General features: G+C 35.8%; 1 protein-coding gene across 1 annotated transcript; it reads right to left on the bottom strand.

Moving 5' to 3' along the window:
* Positions 1–1,032: 1,032 nt before the first annotated feature.
* Positions 1,033–15,540, bottom strand: LOC128214509 (uncharacterized). Its single transcript, XM_052921009.1, has 13 exons — positions 15,420–15,540; positions 14,591–14,688; positions 13,939–14,143; positions 13,203–13,296; positions 12,110–12,286; positions 11,607–11,715; positions 10,677–10,772; positions 7,486–9,826; positions 6,226–6,388; positions 5,741–5,818; positions 5,358–5,498; positions 4,173–4,260; positions 1,033–2,763 (listed from the first exon to the last, which is right to left on the bottom strand). The coding sequence occupies exons 2-13, from the start codon at positions 14,670–14,672 to the stop codon at positions 2,681–2,683; spliced, it is 3,657 nt and encodes a 1,218-aa protein (XP_052776969.1). The 5' UTR covers positions 14,673–14,688; positions 15,420–15,540; the 3' UTR covers positions 1,033–2,680.
* Between the last annotated feature and the right edge of the window lie 2,960 nt (positions 15,541–18,500).

The following is an 18,500-nucleotide window of genomic DNA, read 5'->3' on the forward strand; positions in this document are numbered from 1 at the left end:
CGTTGTTGTTACTTCCCTTTGGAAATCGCCATTCGTGAAAATATGTTTTTATATGACACTCGTGAAATAAAACACGATCTTACACTGAAATAAACAAATATCCTCTATTAAGCTGCACTATAAACATTTATGGGTACACTATTGAGTCCATCCACTAGTTATTACCGAAACATCATGTGGCTGTTCCTATGACTACATTCGTATTTAACAAAAAGGGGGTGACCACTGAAATATATGACAAGTGTAACCATAACCGTGGCTCCATGAATTAATATTAATATGGCCAATTCGGAATGGGTCCAAGTTGAGGAAGGGGGATAACCCATGAAATATTATGACAATAGTAATGTGCCTTGCCATAAACCAGTATTGTCATTACAGGTGTGCATTGTTTATTTGAATGTTAACGATGTTTATTATGTTAATACCTGGGGCAGGTATCAATGAAGTCATTAAGTCGTAACTTCAATAATCTTTAATCGGTATAAACATTTCAAATGGCAACAATACATCATATTTTTTTTAATTTTCCTCAATTTTGTGTTAACTTTCAATGCATTCTCAAGTTCAATTCACACAAATATGTAGCAAAATAATGAAACTATGACACTAAGATAGTTCCAACTCAGTACTAGGAGCTTTATTGGAGTAACCAAACTTGCTCCCATAAATGAGTGTTAAAATGTGGAAGTCGTCATTCTTGTGTACAAGTTTCATGGTTTTAACGTGTTTTACCTGTAAACGTTTCATACAAATTAAATGGTTTTAACTTATTTATGTGTGCAAGTTTCATACAAATACATTTTTTAAACATTAACAACATTTAACGTGATGCTTATGGACACAGGTGACAACAAAACCAAGGCTACAGCTGCCTACAAAATAATTGTCCACAAATTAAAACTTGCTGCAAATAATTGACATGCTGAAGATGAAAGCTTTCATTCATAAACATTTCAGAGTTGGGGACAAAGAAACTGAGAAAACAAGTTTTATAATTAAATATATTTTTATTAAAGCTCAATATGAAAATACTGGCACAATTCATATACTGATTACTCTTTACAATGCGTTAGTCCATACAATATTCTGTTAAAAGAAAGATGCCTGAGAAAATGATCATGTACATCAAAACCACACAAAAAATCTTCGTAAATCTTATTAAAATGAGATATTGATACAAAAATAACACAAATATGAAATTATTTCCATGCTAACACTTTATGTACAACTATAGATTCAAACTTAAATTAACAATTATTTTTTTCATTTAAATAAAGTTTGATGTCTTTTTATAGTTCTGGCATTCCGTTTCAATAAATGTATGAAGATTTTTGTAACCATAAAATGAAACAAATTCATTATAATTCCCTATTTTCTTGAATATATTTCGCATTTGAAAAAGTATCAGGAAAACCGCAGGTCTATGTTGATTAGACGCTCTGAAGCCAAAAATGTTGCAAAGAATGTGGGTTTAAATAGCTACACCTTCACAGCTTCAACTGTTTTGAGAACTTTTTTTGTCTTGGAATGAGCCAGTTTTTGCGTAAATGTCTGGAAACCATTGACAATGTTATTCATATTTACGTTCCAAAATTGATGTTTTATGGCTAAAAGCGTTACTTATGCTTTAAGAAAAAAAGAGTTTTTCAGCAGTTTTCCATACAAATTGAGATCTGTCCTATTGTGAGTAATCTTGTATGACTGAATCAAAGGCATTGATGCGAAAATCAGCTGATTCTAAGACAAGAATTAAAAGAAAGTCAAAACTGTCAATCTTGGAGAGTGCAGCTGTAAAACAAGATTTTTCCTAAAAAAAACATCAATGCTTGAAAGATATAAATGTAGAGTCGTTACCCCAACCCACTTTTGCACGGTGGAAGGCCTTTAAAGACGCATTTTGCGCATGGCTGCCTTAAAAATGCCCTACACAATTCATTTAATTTGTTGTGTTTATTATGAATTAAAAATTTACTAATCTAATAAATAAGAAAACATTCAATAAACATTTCTAGAAAGAACAGCAACTAACATTAAGCAATGAAGAAAAATCATATGACATGCGTATATTATTTCATATAAAATTTTGGCAATTATGACCGAGTTAAAATTTTATATCATGCATTAAGAATTCAAACACATAATGTCACAAATTTCACATACATTTACAATTGTCAAGCCCATTTGAGAGAAATTCGGTGATTGTACAGAACTTTGTTAAAGTTAACTACGTTGTTAACTTCATCATTGTTAACTTTCAAATCTTTACAGCTCTGGAAGCTTAATGGATACACTTGTGATCTGTTGTATGTCCAACAAGATTTGAGGCAAGAGGTAGTAAATCATATTGGTTTACATTTACAAAGTTCTGAGCAATCATCTTATTGGAAGTCACTTTTGTTTTAAAACAAGCAACAGACAGTCAGCTATTGACAGATTCTGCACAAATTCCATTAATGATAAGTGTTCTTTGTTCGAGATTAAGCCAGTAGAATCCATAATCTTAGTATACTGGGCTGCTTTTCGTTTGTTCGGTCTGTCTAGGAGGTATATGTCAAATGGCTGTTGTTGGTGAACTGTGATGGAATACTATTAAGTAGACTAGAATGTCTCTCGCTTCGGTCGGTCCAGAAGATAGCGGTCCAATGACTGTTGTTGGTAAACCATGATGAGCTTCTATTTAGTAGACTGGACTACTCTCTCGTTTCGGCCGGTCCAGGAGGTATCTGTCCAGTGGCTGTTGTTGGTGAGCAGTGATTGAGTCTGAAGCAACAAAGTTTATGTTACTAAGTAAGTATAAGGGTAACATTCATAAAGTATGGTCCGTAACATGATTTCTCGGTACAAGAGTCATTCCTACTCGCACACATTTTTTGTTGTCAATAGAATTCGGTCTCTTGAATTCACCTGTCAAGCAATGTCACCATGATCCTTTTGACATTCTCATTTCTAACCTGAAAATCAATCAGAATTTTCTACTGACCATAGCAAATGTTTAAAGACTCTACAACAAGTCATTTTAAAGTTATTGAACAGAAACAAAACCGTGACAATCAAGATGCTTTAAAGATGAAACAACCATAAAGTATCTTATAAAGCACAAATATATTCAAAGACGGTTCAGGAAATAAATGTTTTCAGAGCAGAGCAGGACTTTCATCAAAGTATGTCAGTTTAATCTACAATTGCATTCACCTTCATTGTTGTTTTGCTTTGAACCAAATACTTTGCCAGACTTGTAAACTTCAATTGTCAATTTTTCAATTACTTTTTCTTGCAAACTGGGAGTGAAGGAGGAACATGCTTTAATCCCCAAAGCACAAATAATTCATATAAATGATTGATCATACAATGAATAACTAACTACATGTATATCAAGGTTCAGCTTTTCAATTGGTCAAGGGGCATGAACCAACAATTATTAAAGCTGGGGTTACGGACCATGAATGATGATTTACACACTTTTTGTGATGGTAACATGTGATTAAGTTTCATGTGAGTAACCACGGACCTATAAACCATGGATTGGCAACTCTCATCTGTGTTAACTTAATGCGATTAGCTCAAACTCACGCGTGCAGCGCGATTTCATTCCGAGATCTTACCGTGTGGTCGTTTTCGAGACGTACGACATCGGCCGAATATATACATGTAGGAAAACATTAATTAAAACTAAATATAAATTTAATCAGGAACATATTAGGTCCTGATTAATACTCTGATGATTAGAGAAAATGCAATAACGACAAACTACAAACATATTACATGCGACATGTCGATCGCGGTTTTAAAAATAATTATCACCAGAGCTGGCGGAAATAACCGAAGATCGCCGTTAATCACCAATCAAAGATTCGGTGGACTTTTCCGATATTTGCCGAGCGCGCGCAAAGGATTGTGGGTAAATTATTATTTCTTATCGTTTCACCGATATCAGGCAGTTGCCAATCCATGGTTTATAGGTCCATGGAGTAACTCAAATGTTTTTTAGCGATGGTCAAGTTTATGTTCATCGCCAACAACTTGATTGACTTTTTCTTACAGAAATGAACAATCAACAATAAGTAGATATTGTTATGGATTCCTACAAGAAATTCAGCTGTAACAAAAATGGAAAATACCGTACGAAATTGAAACAATTTCAAGTATTTAAGTGCGATGTAATAGCTTACCAAGTATCCAGCTGGGTTTTACACACGTGAGACCAGGGTGGAAGTCACTGCCTACATACACACTTGCCCTCTCACGGTTCCCAGTCACCTGGCAAATATAGGAAAACTGTATTTTAACATACACACACACATATACTGTATTAGCACCCTAATAAAATCGCCAATCATGAAATCATTTATCAAGGTGTCCAAAGCTAATATTTTAAACATATATGGTCAACATTAAATTTGTCCCTAAATGCAGGCCTTCCAGCAGCCACTAACAAAAAAGTAGGAAAAAAGTAGGAGGTTTTCTGACAGAAAAGAAGGAAATAGTAGGAATATTTTTTACAAAGAAGTAGGAAAAGTTGGAATATTTCTGGTTAAATATGTATATTAATAGCTATTAAATTACCTAGAGGAGATGTTTTTAATGCGAAATCATACCATTCTATATGCCACATTGAATATTTTAGTGAATGATGCTTGGTCGGTTTCTGTTGCTGAACTGTGTGGGTGAAAAGATGATGCTCGTCAAAGTGGAACATGTTGCTACACCTTTCAACAACAGAAACCAGCCAGTTTGACATCTTTTTTTCATTTTCTGCAAATAAAACTAGCACAAAAATCAAACTTTAATATTTTTGCGGACTTTAATTTCAAAAAAGTAGGAATAGTAGGAGTTTTTTAGAAAAAAGTAGGAAGCTGTTAAAAAAACAGTAGGAAAAAGTAGGAACGCTGGAAGGCCTGTAAATGCCAAATGGCCATGACATTGACACCAATGCTATGACAAATAGATAAACAAGATGCCAAATGTCACAAAATCAGACATCCTAGTATGAGAACACCAAGTTTGGTGATGAGTGGTTGTACCTCAAGCTAAATGTAGAGAGCAGACACTGTTACCGGCAATACAGTTTTGCCAATTCAAGAGTTATTACTCTGGAGTGACTGGAGCAACATGGCTGGTATTTAAACTTATTATGACATTACACATTCTGACAAAATTTGGTGACAAATGCATCTCAAGTTATGAGTGGACAATATACTAGACGTCATATGCCAGACCACCAGCCCACTCACCCGCAAACTGCAGGTAAAAATAAAATATGTCCCATTTTTTGTTTTAAAACAGGTGTATAAAAACATATCTTTGAAAAAAAAAATAGTATAAGACCAATGCAACGAAAATTCATTTTTCCTTACCTGGCCACCTGCAAGCTTTAAGAACTGTACGAGGTGTTGGCGGGGTGGACTGGCCCTACCAGAAATGTATACAGGACCTATTAAGGAGAATAAGGACTGACGGTAGAACCCTGGCGACCTATCACGCTCCAATCTGCTCACCTGGGTAATAAGAAAGTTTATATGAAAAATTTTAAACCAAGAGCATAGCAACAAAACATAATCATCTGATTTCTTTCTATTTTCAGTCAAAAAGCAAGTATGACTCAACAAATTATTAAAGCTTTTACTAGCTAAATGCAAAAAGCAAAATGCTGATGATGCATAATACAACACGAAAAGCATGATCCAACAAAACAAGGTTGTAAAAGAATGTTGTTTTTCCCATGTATATTTGCACATACCCTACACGATGGGTAAATTTCATGGGCCTCAAACTCCTGTTCTTCAATCCATCGTCCTGCCTCTAGGGAAAGTAAAACCTGTCAGACACAATAATACAATAACATTAATATCTTCTTCAATCCACATTACCAACTCTAGGGAACATAAAACCTGTCAAACATATCACTGATATATTAACATGTACATCGGTTGTACTTTTAGCAAAATGCTAATTTACTCAATTCCAACAAAGTTGTCGTAGGTTTACATCTTGGTCCAAATTTATTTTAAAGGGTTTTTGGTAGTAAAATGTTTCTTAGAACTGGCTTGTCAGAAAGACGTGGTAGATTGAATAATAAGTGTTTTCAATAAAAATTATTTCAATGAAAGCGAAAACACATTTGAACTATTTACTTTGGTCAAAGATTTCATCTGACTGTTGACTGTAATCTTAACCTTTGATTGACTCTCAAAAAAAAACGATAAGCATTCAAAATCTACCCACCCATTCCTTTGTGACAAGCCATAACCCTCTAACAAGGCACTGTAGCACATTGAGTGTACGTCTTGCCTCCCCACATATCACATGGCTGGTCGTGTCGCTCACAGACTCGGATATCACAAATCCACCTAGCTTCTTCACAACCGATATGATGACATCTTGCTCACTGAAACATGGACAAACTTAATTGAAAAACAATTAAGCAGTGCAAATGGGATAAACCATTCAAACCGATATAAGGTTGAAAACATTAACAATTCAAACCGATATAAAGTTGAAGACATTTACCATTCAAACTAGTATAAGGTTGAAAATGATTGCCATTGAAACTGGTAAAAGTTAACAATACCCATTTAAACTGGTATAATGTTGGAATCAATAACCATTCAAACAGGTTAATGGATAAAAACAATAGCCATATAAACCAAAATAAAGTTGAAAAAGATAACCATTCAAAATGGTACAAGTTTGAAAATGATTAACATTCTAACCGGTCTAAGATTGAAAACTTTAACCATTTCAATGGGTATGAGTTTGAAAATGATAACCTTTCAAACCAGTATATTAACAAAAAGGTTAAAAACAATAACCATTCAAACCAGTATATTAACAAAAAGGTTAAAAACAATAACCATTCAAACCAGTATATTAACAAAAAGGTTAAAAACAATAACCATTCAAACCAGTATATTAACAAAAAGGTTAAAAACAATAACCATTCAAACCAGTATATTAACAAAAAGGTTAAAAACAAAAACATTCAAACCAGTATATTAACAAAAAGGTTAAAAACAATAACCATTCAAACCGGTATAAGATTGAAAACGATAACCTTTCAACCGATAACCATTCAAACTGGTATTAGATGGTAAAAGACAGCCTGACTTTCAAACTGCTACGAAAATGATTATCTTTATTTGATAGGTGCTGGTAAAACAGATAGTTTTAGATGATTACCATTTCATCTGATTTGACATGAAGGAAAGTTCTGACATGTAAGATTTCAGAATATTACTGTAGATAGTAGGAAGTTGTTTTCCATAGAATTTGACATTTTTTTCAAGTCAATTTTAGACTGATTTCACCTAATATTTATAATTTAAAAATGAAATCTGATACTACTAAATTGTTCTCAACATTTTTCTCATGTGAATTATCTTTCCTAGGGTTTTACCTATTGTAAAATATTGGTAAGAAACTCGTTCTCCCAACAGAGAAACATTATTTTATTTTTAACAATTATCATGTAAAGACGTATCTTACTGAGAATGTAGGTTAGTCATGACGAGCGACGGTCTGATAACTTTCCCAGAGCTGTTCAGTCGAACCCTCTTTCCTCCTCCAACGCTATGGTCCGACTCAGAGGCGGTACTGTAATTTGAGTCAGGTTCGTTTATTGTATTTAACACAGATCTTTTCCCAACTTTTTGTTTCTTATTCTGTTTTCGTGACAGGTTAAACTCATCCACACTCCGCCTTGGATTTCTTAGAAGTGTCGAAACATCTGAGTCATTATACGCCCTTGACATTGACATGGATAATGTTGTTTCTCTAATAGAGCACACCAAGCTATTATCCTTGGTCAAATTGAGCTGTGTTGTTACATCATGGATTTTTGTTATAGACCCTGGCTGTAAGGAATCGTTTCCAGATTTTCTCTTATCCTCATCATCTTCAATATGAGTATCATTGACTAGAACATCTTTTCTTTTATTTTCTTTGTTGGTTCTTCCAGGATCAGGTTTAGCTGAGCTGTATCGTTTATTCCCTGAGGTTTTATTACATTTACTATCATCCACATCATCTTTGGCCCCAGCTTTTGAATCTTTGATAGCCTTCTTCCTTCTACCTCTCTTAGGTTTATCATTACTAGGTGAACTTTCATCAGCCTCTTCAACAGAAGAGTCTACACTTTTTCTTTTGCCACCTCTTTTACCCTTTTGAGCAGTTCCATTAGGATAAACACTTTCACAACTAATCACAGTTTCATTAGCATCTGTCTTCTTGTTCATCATATTTTTCCTTCCCTTTCCAGTATTTTCTTGACAAGACTCCAACTGTGATGTATCAGTGTCAGAACTCTTCTTTGGATCAACTAACACTGAATGCTGGTCAGATAGATCAGTCAAGGACATCAATTTTTTCTTTCTTCCTTTCTGGGGCATTCCTTTAGTTACACCATCTTTACTGTTTTGTACAGTTTTCTCCTCATTAGCCAAACCCGTTCCTTTAACACAAACACTCCTTCTACTCCTACTGTTTCTTTTACCTGGCTCAGGACAAGCCAAATCTGATGCAGACTTAGATTTTGTAAACTTAGGCCCTTTAGCTTTCACATCATTTTCATAAGTATCTTCCAAGTGATCTTCCAAATTTTCTTTATACTTGGTTAACTTAGGCTCCTTATCTTCCACTTCTTTATCTTTAGACTCATCTTCAAAAGTTTTCTTCATTGTCTCACCTCTTTGAGCTAATAAATGTGCTCGATCTGAATGAATGATGTCATCCAACAACTGTCCTTTCACAGAACTGTTAAGACGCTCAATATCGCAATCCATCTCTTTGCTTATTTTTGTGGAATCATTTCCACTGTCCCTTCTATCACAATTTTCACCCGGAATATTGCCAACACTATCTGTCTCATTTAAAGACTCCATCACTTGTTTAATGGACAATCTCCTCGATTTTCTTCTATTTGGCTTCATGTTTTCCGATAAGGTTTCTGTACTTTTCTGTTTATTTTTCTGCAGTTTGCCAGATTCTCCACCACTTTGATTATGATCTGCTGTGTGATCAAAATCAACTTTAGTTTTCCTACGAGCATTTTTGTGATTTTTCTTTGCTGCAGTCTTATCCTCTTCATGTATCACTTCAGCACCATCTGACAAACCTTCTTGGTCACCTGTGTCACAAAGAGTTCTCCCTTCATTTGGCACAAATTTATCCTTCGCCCTAGCTACCACTGGAGAAATATTCCCAAAACCTTCAATTTCATCAAAGTGTCCATTACTATGCAGTTTCATTACACTGCTGTGTCGAACTTTCTCTGAGATATTTTTAAGTTCCTTCCCAATATGTCCAATACCATTCACTCTACAAACTATTGGAGACATGTCAGTTGCATCACTATCAATATAAGGAACATGTTTTTTGTTTTGGGTACTACAAAATTGGGCATTATGCCGCTTCTTTTCACTACCAAACTCTGAACCATCATTTTCAAAATTATAACAATTTCGTACCCGGTCTTCTATTAAAGACCTATTTGCAGTTTCAATATCATTTAGTAGTAATTCTTTTCCTTTCAGCTTGGTCAAACCAGCCTCAGTTCTTTCAGTTCCATCTCCTTCACCATCACAATTATCATCACCCCCTACTGTTAGACTATCAACATCTGCAATCTCTTTAACAACATCATCAACCGCATTCCCAAAAGCCCTACAGTTCACACCAGTTTTGACCACACTAGCAATCTCCTGTGAGTCAAGAAGATGTAATGAAGTGTCCGGACTTGACTGGTTGCTCTTGTTCAAGGTCTGGTTAATGCTGCTGGCATAGCGATGGATGTCGTCGTCCACTGACTCTGGACCACTCTCCTCTCCATCTGTAAACAAGCAAACTGATCATTTTATGTGCTTGTTAAAGTTTTCAACGGCAAACCTGAAAGTTGGGCTAACATTCAACAACAAAACTGATTTAAAAGCATTTTTTTTCCTTAACCAATTTATGGCCGAACTTCGCTCCCAATCCCAATATAACACATTTACTTTTTCCTGAAATGTAAAATTGAATTACCAATTCTAGTTGTTGTTTTTTAAATAACAAATATTAGATATACAGTTTATCACTTTTTTATTATTTCATACAAAAATGACCCCCAATCTGTATTTTGCAAGGAAGACTTGATGAATGCTTTAAAATACAACCTTTATCACATCCTTTTATCTTTTCTGTGAAATTTTGTGAAGCATTCTTGTTCATTTTTAAGCATTCCCAAAAGGTTGAGAGAGAAACAACAATGAAAGAAAACACACATCATTATTAACATCAAATTTGTACATAATTTGCATATTCAATGATTTTTTTTTAAAACAAGGGCAGATTTGCTAGGGTGATGATCAATTATGCAATCAAACAAAGCGTCTTTAATAACAATACATAATTTCCTGTTTGACATCATAGTGGGCGGAGAAAAGTTGAAAAACATTTGATCACCAGGTTGCCTAGCAACAACTCAACAACATGTTTATTTCTCGTCAAAGGGTAGCAAAATTTGACTTTTTTTTGCTGGAAAATCTCTTTATTCATAAATGCTTGCACTGAAATTCCCGCAGGACAAGGTTGACTCTTACTTCAAATTTACAATTTCTGGTTATTTACAATTTCTTTGCTTCAAAACGTGGGAGCTCGGGTCAATAAAAGTGTATAAAGCAGAGAAAAGCAGTCCCACTCACCAAAGAGTGTTTTCTGGATCGGTTTGAGGATGGCTAGTCTCTCAATGTCACTTTCATCATCACACATGCTGGTCACTGAGCCTTGATCACCACCAGCTAAAGGAAATAAATAAATATGTATATATATTTTAGATATTTGGCAGTTGAAACGTAATATGACTTCAATAAAACACCATTCCTAACATTATCATAACATTCAAGTTCTTTACAGTCCAATACAATGTACCCTTTTCTACCTTAGCAACCTGTCCCTCTTTCGCAGCAGACTGTCCTTTTTAAAACCTAGCTTAAGCTCTAATGTATATATATTTAGATATGTGCATGCTTGTAATTAAGGATACTCAAATAAGCACAACCTTCAACTTTCTCAATTGCTACCAATTACACTAAAATATGTTCCAAGTTTTTAGTCCATTTTTAGTGGTCAAAATGAGCATAAGCCCTGTGCTGGTAAAATGATTGCAAGGATAGTTCAAAATCTTAATTTTAAATATCAAGACTTGTTTCAATTACTTGAGCTAAGCAGATATGCACCAGTCAATTGTAACAAGGCCCCCCCCCCCAAGGTCCGGAAAATAGCGGGGACTTTGACTTTCAGTCAAGCCAACCCCGGGTAAAATCCTCGCCTTGCGGGGATGAACTGATGGTCAGATCCCCGCCAAATGCCCCCGCCCCCAGGGAGCCTATGTAAGGCCCATTCCTGTCTATATTTTGCACGAAGACAAAACCACCGCATTCATCCGGCACTGCGGTGAAAGGTAAAAACACGGCCCATTTCCCTGGCTATCCCCGGTATACCCCCGGATCGGGGGGTGGGGGGGGGGGGGCGTGGTTACAATTGACTGCATTACAAGGTTCACTCCTTTCCTCTTGGCCTTGTTGAACGTTAGAATTCAGGATTTTGGTTTAACAGCTTGATTGTATCCTTACCTCCATCCTGACCTTCCCTTGCCATCAGTACTTTTTTCTTCCATTCCCTCATGCTGGGAGGGGTGTCGGGGATCGTCAGACGAATGGGGGTCAGCACATAGTTCTCATCCTGTTACAATAATGATGTAATACGGATTTTATAATGAGGGCACATTTTAGATAATCCATTCATGATTCATACAGTAAATGCTACTGTTAAGTTTTCATTTTTTAGTTTTAACATTTATAAGGCTTTCCCCTGAGAGCTTTTTTGTAAGCAATTATAGTATTTAAGAAACAAATTAATAAGCCACCTGGGTTCGATATCCAGCCTGGGCGCATGTGAGTTTGGTTTGTGGTCACCAAGTCGGACAAGTGGGTTTTCTCCGGGTACTCCAGTAAAAAAATACACTCTCGTGTCAAGCAGTTTGCAAGGAAGGGTCAGGTTGACCTTAGTATGTTGAGGCAAAAAAGTACATCATATATAAAAGTTTCAGATAATGCAGGTCTACAACTAGTTATACCGGAGAGCGTGGCTGTGTGTCGAAAGCTAGAATCTCCATATGTGGTGAGTTGCGAGGGGTGTCTCCGTTAGACAGCAGCTTGTTCATGTTCTCAAGGCGTGTGCGTTTACGTTTAAGCCGCTCTGTGCTGCTGGCAAGCTCTTCTTCAAAGTCCAATGGCTGCATTGACTTTGCTTTCTGGAAAAACATAAATGACAGTATAAAAGGAAATGTGTGTTATTACAGTTAAAAATGTCTAGCTTGATTTATAAAATGTTCAAATAATTAATTCGTTCACCTTGTAATAAGTTATCATTTTCTGTGAGACTTCAGTGCTCATCTTAACACGTAGATATCTTCTATTCTTTTAAAGACCTTTTCAATCTTTAAATTTAGAGCTGCACTTTACCCTTTTACAACTTTTTTATTTTTTGTCTTGGAAAGAGCAAATTTTTCCGTAAATATTGGCAAACCAATGATAAAACATTGCTGACAAAAGATCAGATCACAGATTTTCATATTTCCATTCGAAAATTAAAGTTTTGTAGCTTAAATCGTACATTTTTTTAACTTTAGTATTAAAATCTGCAATCTAACATTTTGTCTGTAGTCTTATATAACTGGTTTCCATGCATTTTTTCAAAAATCGGCTCGTTCCAAGACAAAAAAAAGAAAAAAAGTTGTCAAAACGCAGGTCAGCTATCAAAATTACCAGTAGTACAAGCTTGCAAGCCGCTGCATCACAGGCAGCAGTTACATTGACACCCTCCCTATAGAAAGTGTTGTTTTCTTTTCACCACCAAAAATGATTGAAACATTGCATACCGATAACATTTTTCACAAAAATCTTAATATTAACCAAAATTACAACAAAATTTCTTTAATACCTCATTTTATACTTTTATAACATGGGCCATGGCCAAAGATTGTGTTTTGTCAACATTGAACAAAACTGCTGCCTGTGCTCTGCACATGTAAAAAGCTTTCTAAGCTTTCCCAATTCAATACTTCCCAAAGCAGGGAGTGTGCAAATTTAATGCTAAGAAGGGCATGCTAAGAATCCAGACTTGTTTAACAAAATACTTAACTTCTAGAGATAGATTAAAGGTGTCACCTTAAGTTTTGTCCTGAGCAGCGGAGTTCCCTTGAGGCTTGGTACAATCGCTGGATACATCCTCTCTGAGACATGTTCCTGGTTTAGTCTACAACTATAAAACATATTTTCTCACATATATGTGTGTTCAAAGTCATACAAAAATACAAGGTATAGTCTATAACTGCAAAACATCTTTTCTGACATATATTCGAGTTTAGTCAAACAAAAACTCCAGGGTTTAGTCTACAACTATTAAACAATCTTTATTCTTTCCTCACATATATGTGTGTTTAGTCATACAAAAATTCCAGGGTGTAGTCTAAAACTATAAAACATCCTGCCTCACATATATTTGCGTTTTGTTGTACAAAAAATCAAGGTTATGCTCTACAGCTTAGTTTAAACCTATAAAACATATTTCCTAACACATATGTGTGTTTATAGTCTTACAAAAATTCCTGGGTCAATACAACTATAAAATTTGTGTTTAAACACTATATTGTCCATCACCTAAAACCTACAAGTAGGAGAAATTCTGAATGTCATTGATTACCGAATATGCTATTTTAACTTGTAATGCCTATGAGATGAAAAGGAAAATCTATTATTTTGGTTTACAACACAGGTGACAGACTTTAAAAACGGTAGAGTCGGCACCTATATTTGTAGGTAGGGTCGGGTAACTAACCTGATCTAAAAGAATTTTTTAGGTCAAATAATATAATTAGTAACAAGGCAAAAAACGTTTACCTACTTTTCAACCCAGAGAACAGAGACAAGGTGCACTCCTTTCCTCTTGGCCTTATTGATTGTACGTTTGCTACCCTCCCTGAGCACAACATGAGTGACATTATCCTCAAACTTCTTAACAACCGTGGCTCCTAGCTGTTCCAGCTCACGTCTCACAGACTCTGTACGGTTATCATGGCCTGACCTAACCTCAGCATAGGCAACAACATCTGTAAGTAGGGAAATAGGTTTATAAATTCATTAACATTTACAGGGTTTTCAATAACTTTGGGCTGAATCGTCCCAATAAATAATGTTACCGACCAGTTTCCTTATGTTTTAAATGGTAAATTCTAACCAGCTAAAAACAAATTTAGAATCATAATATTATATTGAATTCTGTTTCCTATGTAGCATGCTTATGCTATTCCAAAATATATATTCAAATGCAGCTAACTGCTCAGCAAACTTTAACCTGCAAATGGTGTGCTCAGGCAGAATTCAAACCTATCAAAACATGAATTATTTCAAGAAACTTTCATGTCATTTGATACTTTTGTTTTTTAAATAAAACATCAACTGAAACAGGGTATTTTGGGGGGGGGGTAGTTTGGGAAATGACCTTAACTTGTGTTTGGGAAATTTGGTCAAGGATAACACACACAGACAATAGGAACCTTTCAAAATCCTGTCATCAACCACTTGAGTAGCAGGCAAATCCTCTTCTGACATAAATGGATCCTCATTTTCAGTGTCCATTGCAAGAAACCTGAAACTGAAATATGAGAGACATTTTAAAAATTTCACTCGGTGTAATTGAAAGACAAATAATAACTTTAATTTATAATGCCTTTGAGAGAAAAAAGCCTTTAAATTTGTTGATACCCTTTTTATATATTTTAATTTAAAATGATATATTTTACGATTGTGAAACAAATTACAACAACATTATATTAATCACTCTTATTCATTGGCACGATTTTACAAGAAACTGGGAGTACGCACAGGAAACCCACTTGTCCGGTTTGATGCCAAAAAACCAAACTCCAATCATCTTTTTTAAAGACGCTTTTGGGACGTTTCATTTGGTTAAGTTGGTTATCTTGTAAACCTTGAATAAATATTAAAGTAGAGCGAAAATGTGCCACTAACTGGGTCGATTTGGACCAGGCCGAATAGGTTATGCACCAGTCATTTGCAACCATGGCCCTCCCAGGTCCGGGGAATAGCGGGGACTTTGCCCAGCCAACCTCGGGTAAAATCCCTGCCAAATCCCCCCGCACCCCCTAGGTAAGGCCCATTCCCCGCTATATTTTTGCGAACACAAAACCATCGCATTCACCCGGCACTGCGGGGCCACCTGGAAGGTAAAAACACGGCCCATTTCCCCGGCTATCCGCCCGGACCTGGGGCAGTGGGGGGGCCGTGGTTACAATTGACTGGTGCATTACAGAGACGAAATGATCGGGATTCCTAAATATACGTTAAATTGTCTTGTGAATGTACCTGCATAAACGTATCTTAGCTAAAACTGGTTTCAAATTAATACAGTTGTATCGAACACTATAAATATTGAAAAAATAAATCTTTAAAACTCCCGCAGTCTGAACTTAATTATGGATACGGAAACTTAATCGATTTTGTTTCACAACGGTTACAGAAAACCAATATTAAACAGTGCCGGTTTATGGGAGTTAAGTCGTATACGTTGATAATTTTGGTTTGACCCTGAATTCACATTTCATAAACCAGGGGTTAATGTACTGGACATTTGTTTGTATTTTTTTCAAGTCGACACTATAGAAACATATTTTATTTGTCTGATTTGGTATTATGTCAAAAGATGATTTTTAAAATGATAATGGAAATTTTACAAAAACAATACTATTTTTTCCACAAACATACTTTTTTAATTTTAACTGTCGCTAATTTTCGAGGTTGTTTCCAAATTTTAAACCGTAAATTAGACCTGCATGCATCCAAGTATGCCTCTTTATTTTATTTCTCTTCATATAAGCAAACACTAATTAACCAATATCATTCTCGTTCACCAGAATGATGATGCTACATGTATGCATATCATTCTTTATCACAATCGAACCTCTGATGAATGAGAATGGCCAATACATGCATAGCACATCAATAAACAGCCAAAATGGTCATCATTGTGGAATGTTTGCTACAGGAAATGGAAATTCAAAAAAAGGTTTGTTTTGTTTTTTGGAGGCAAATCACATAATATAAATGCTACATCAATTGCATTCAGGTAAAATTGTATACGATCGAGGTGGTTTCTCTAACATTACTAATAGCGATATTTTAAAAATGGTCTAAAAGTGTTGTTTTTTCGATCTTGTTCTTTGTACTTCTAAGCAAGATCTTGGTTAAAATAAGGTTAATATACCGTTATCTCTGAATTAATGATTTGGTAGTGTGTAAGCTTATTTATACTCGCTCTCGGGCCTTGCATATCAGTCGGCGAGTACTCCGTTCAGATTGTTAGTCATTTTAGGTTTTTGGAACATAGTGCACAGACAGAATGTAACCCTGGTTAGAGCTACCCTGGTTCTTTAACGTGCACTAGTGTATAGCACTGTCACACGGGACCCCCATTTAACGTCTCTCCCGAATGACGATTAGTATTTTTAGTGATGCGACGGGGAATCGAACCAGTGACCCCTGGTTTGACAGTCAAGTGTGTTACCAGTAGGGCACGGATCTGCCTCATATCTGTGGGCGATGGTGTGGTTTCATAATGCTTGGCCCAGGTTCAGAGTAAGGAGAAACAGTTTGTGATTCCTCGCCTTTATTTCATTCACTTAGAGATAACAACGTTATTTTAAATACACCCCAGTAAATACCCCAGTAAATTAACATTTGGACCTCACCTAACAATCCTTGATAAACACCCTAATTTAATATATTATATATGTAGTGTGTTGTTTGTGGAATTTTGTGTTGTTGTTCCACGTTCATGGTTTGTGATTGTTTGTGTTTGTGTTTTATGTCATTGGCATTGACCCTGTGTCATTAAACGGGGTTATGTTTAAACATTTGACTACTGGAATTATTTCTATAGTTTTTCATATAAATATATAGAGAGCTACGACCCAATGATTAAAAGAGAACATGCTGTACCAGGGGCTTGATGTCTGTGTCTAGTAAGTCTGCTATATAATATTATCCTGCTGATGCATACCAAAATGGGAAAACGGGCCAGAAAAGATTCACAACACTGATAAGCATTGTAACTCTCTCTCTATATATATATATGTACATGAACATTTCAAGTAAAAAAAACATGTAGGGAAATCAATACGTGTCAACGCACTCTCTTGACGAAGTTTTAGTATTGAAAAAGTGAGGCAACCCGGGCATCGACATCAACAGCGTACGTATATACATACTGGGCGAAACTCCTGTTCTCACAACATTTTCTTGACAATGAACTGACCGTCTTGCTTTAAAATATACCATTCTTACAAGAGATTTTTAAGATAATGTAATATCAAATTTATTTTTTACATTAAATAAGACTAGAGAAATGGAACCAAAACCAATAATCAGAGCTTTGGAATTTTTCTAGATGTCATTTATCGCATTTCTCGGGGTAAAGCTAGGTAGCGAAAATAGCCTATTTTCGCGAAAATAGCATTTGACTACGAAAATAGTCTGCTATATCATTATAATGAAATAAACCAGATATTTACAGAAAATAGCCTTCAAAATCATAAATATCAAACAAACCAGAGGTCATTGCACGTTACTCGTGGATAAAAGAGCGTTTAGCTACAGATGGCTATATTTGTATTCTCGTTTTTGTTGATAAATAAGCACGTTTGTATAAACATACTTGGAAATAAACTGTTGATATTTTTTGAAATGTCATTAATTATGAATATCAAATTTACCCATTGCATCCAGGCCACACCAAGGGGAGGTGCTCTCATCATGGCCTGTGGCTTCCCTTTCCCTCGTTATATTTACAAATGTACATATTTACATCAGTTCAGTCATCGGCTGGTAGAAGGCTGTTAAGTTCTAGAGGATTGTGACCATAATCGGTGTGTTGTACACCCGGTGAGGCCACTATGACCTCCCTTCCCGACTACAGCCGCCTCTTAGAACTTGGAGTCCTTGACCTTTCAGCCCTTTTCCTTTTAACCTGCTGTGGGCTTCTTCCAGCTGTTGGTGTCATTTCAGTGGTTCTCTTACCGTCAGATGAAATTATTGTTTTTTGGGTCGATTTGCCATCGTCCATTAGAAATTTTCTTGTCCGTTTGGCGCGATGTTCTTCTGAGATGTTCGTCCAGTGGTCAATATCAGTTAGGTGGTGCAAGTAACGGTCTGCGAGTCGGAAGTTGCCCATGTCTCTGATCGCTCTGCACCTCTCGTCTTGTTCTTCCTTGACGAGTCCATGAAGTGTTTCGATGAATTGTGGGAGGTCTTGCATCTTCCTCTGAATAGCAGACTTAAGAACGTGGTTCGCGCTCTCACAGTTGTTGTTTGACTTAGTCGGTGTTATATTCCATTTTCGCACTGGTTCGATTATATGAGTGTTTAGCAGTGGTAACAATTTATTTTCGA

Source organism: Mya arenaria, chromosome 13 (assembly GCF_026914265.1).
Source record: "Mya arenaria isolate MELC-2E11 chromosome 13, ASM2691426v1".
In the NCBI taxonomy this organism is placed as follows: domain Eukaryota; kingdom Metazoa; phylum Mollusca; class Bivalvia; order Myida; family Myidae; genus Mya; species Mya arenaria.

Excerpts from the sequence above, each read along its gene's own strand:
- LOC128214509 (XM_052921009.1), bottom strand. The coding sequence starts at position 14,672 with ATGGACACTGAAAATGAGGATCCATTTATGTCAGAAGAGGATTTGCCT. Across the intron at positions 12,287-13,202 it reads TGCTCAGGACAAAACTTAAG|AAAGCAAAGTCAATGCAGCC; the intron begins GTGACACCTTTA and ends ATGTTTTTCCAG. Across the intron at positions 9,827-10,676 it reads GATCCAGAAAACACTCTTTG|ATGGAGAGGAGAGTGGTCCA; the intron begins GTGAGTGGGACT and ends GCTTGTTTACAG.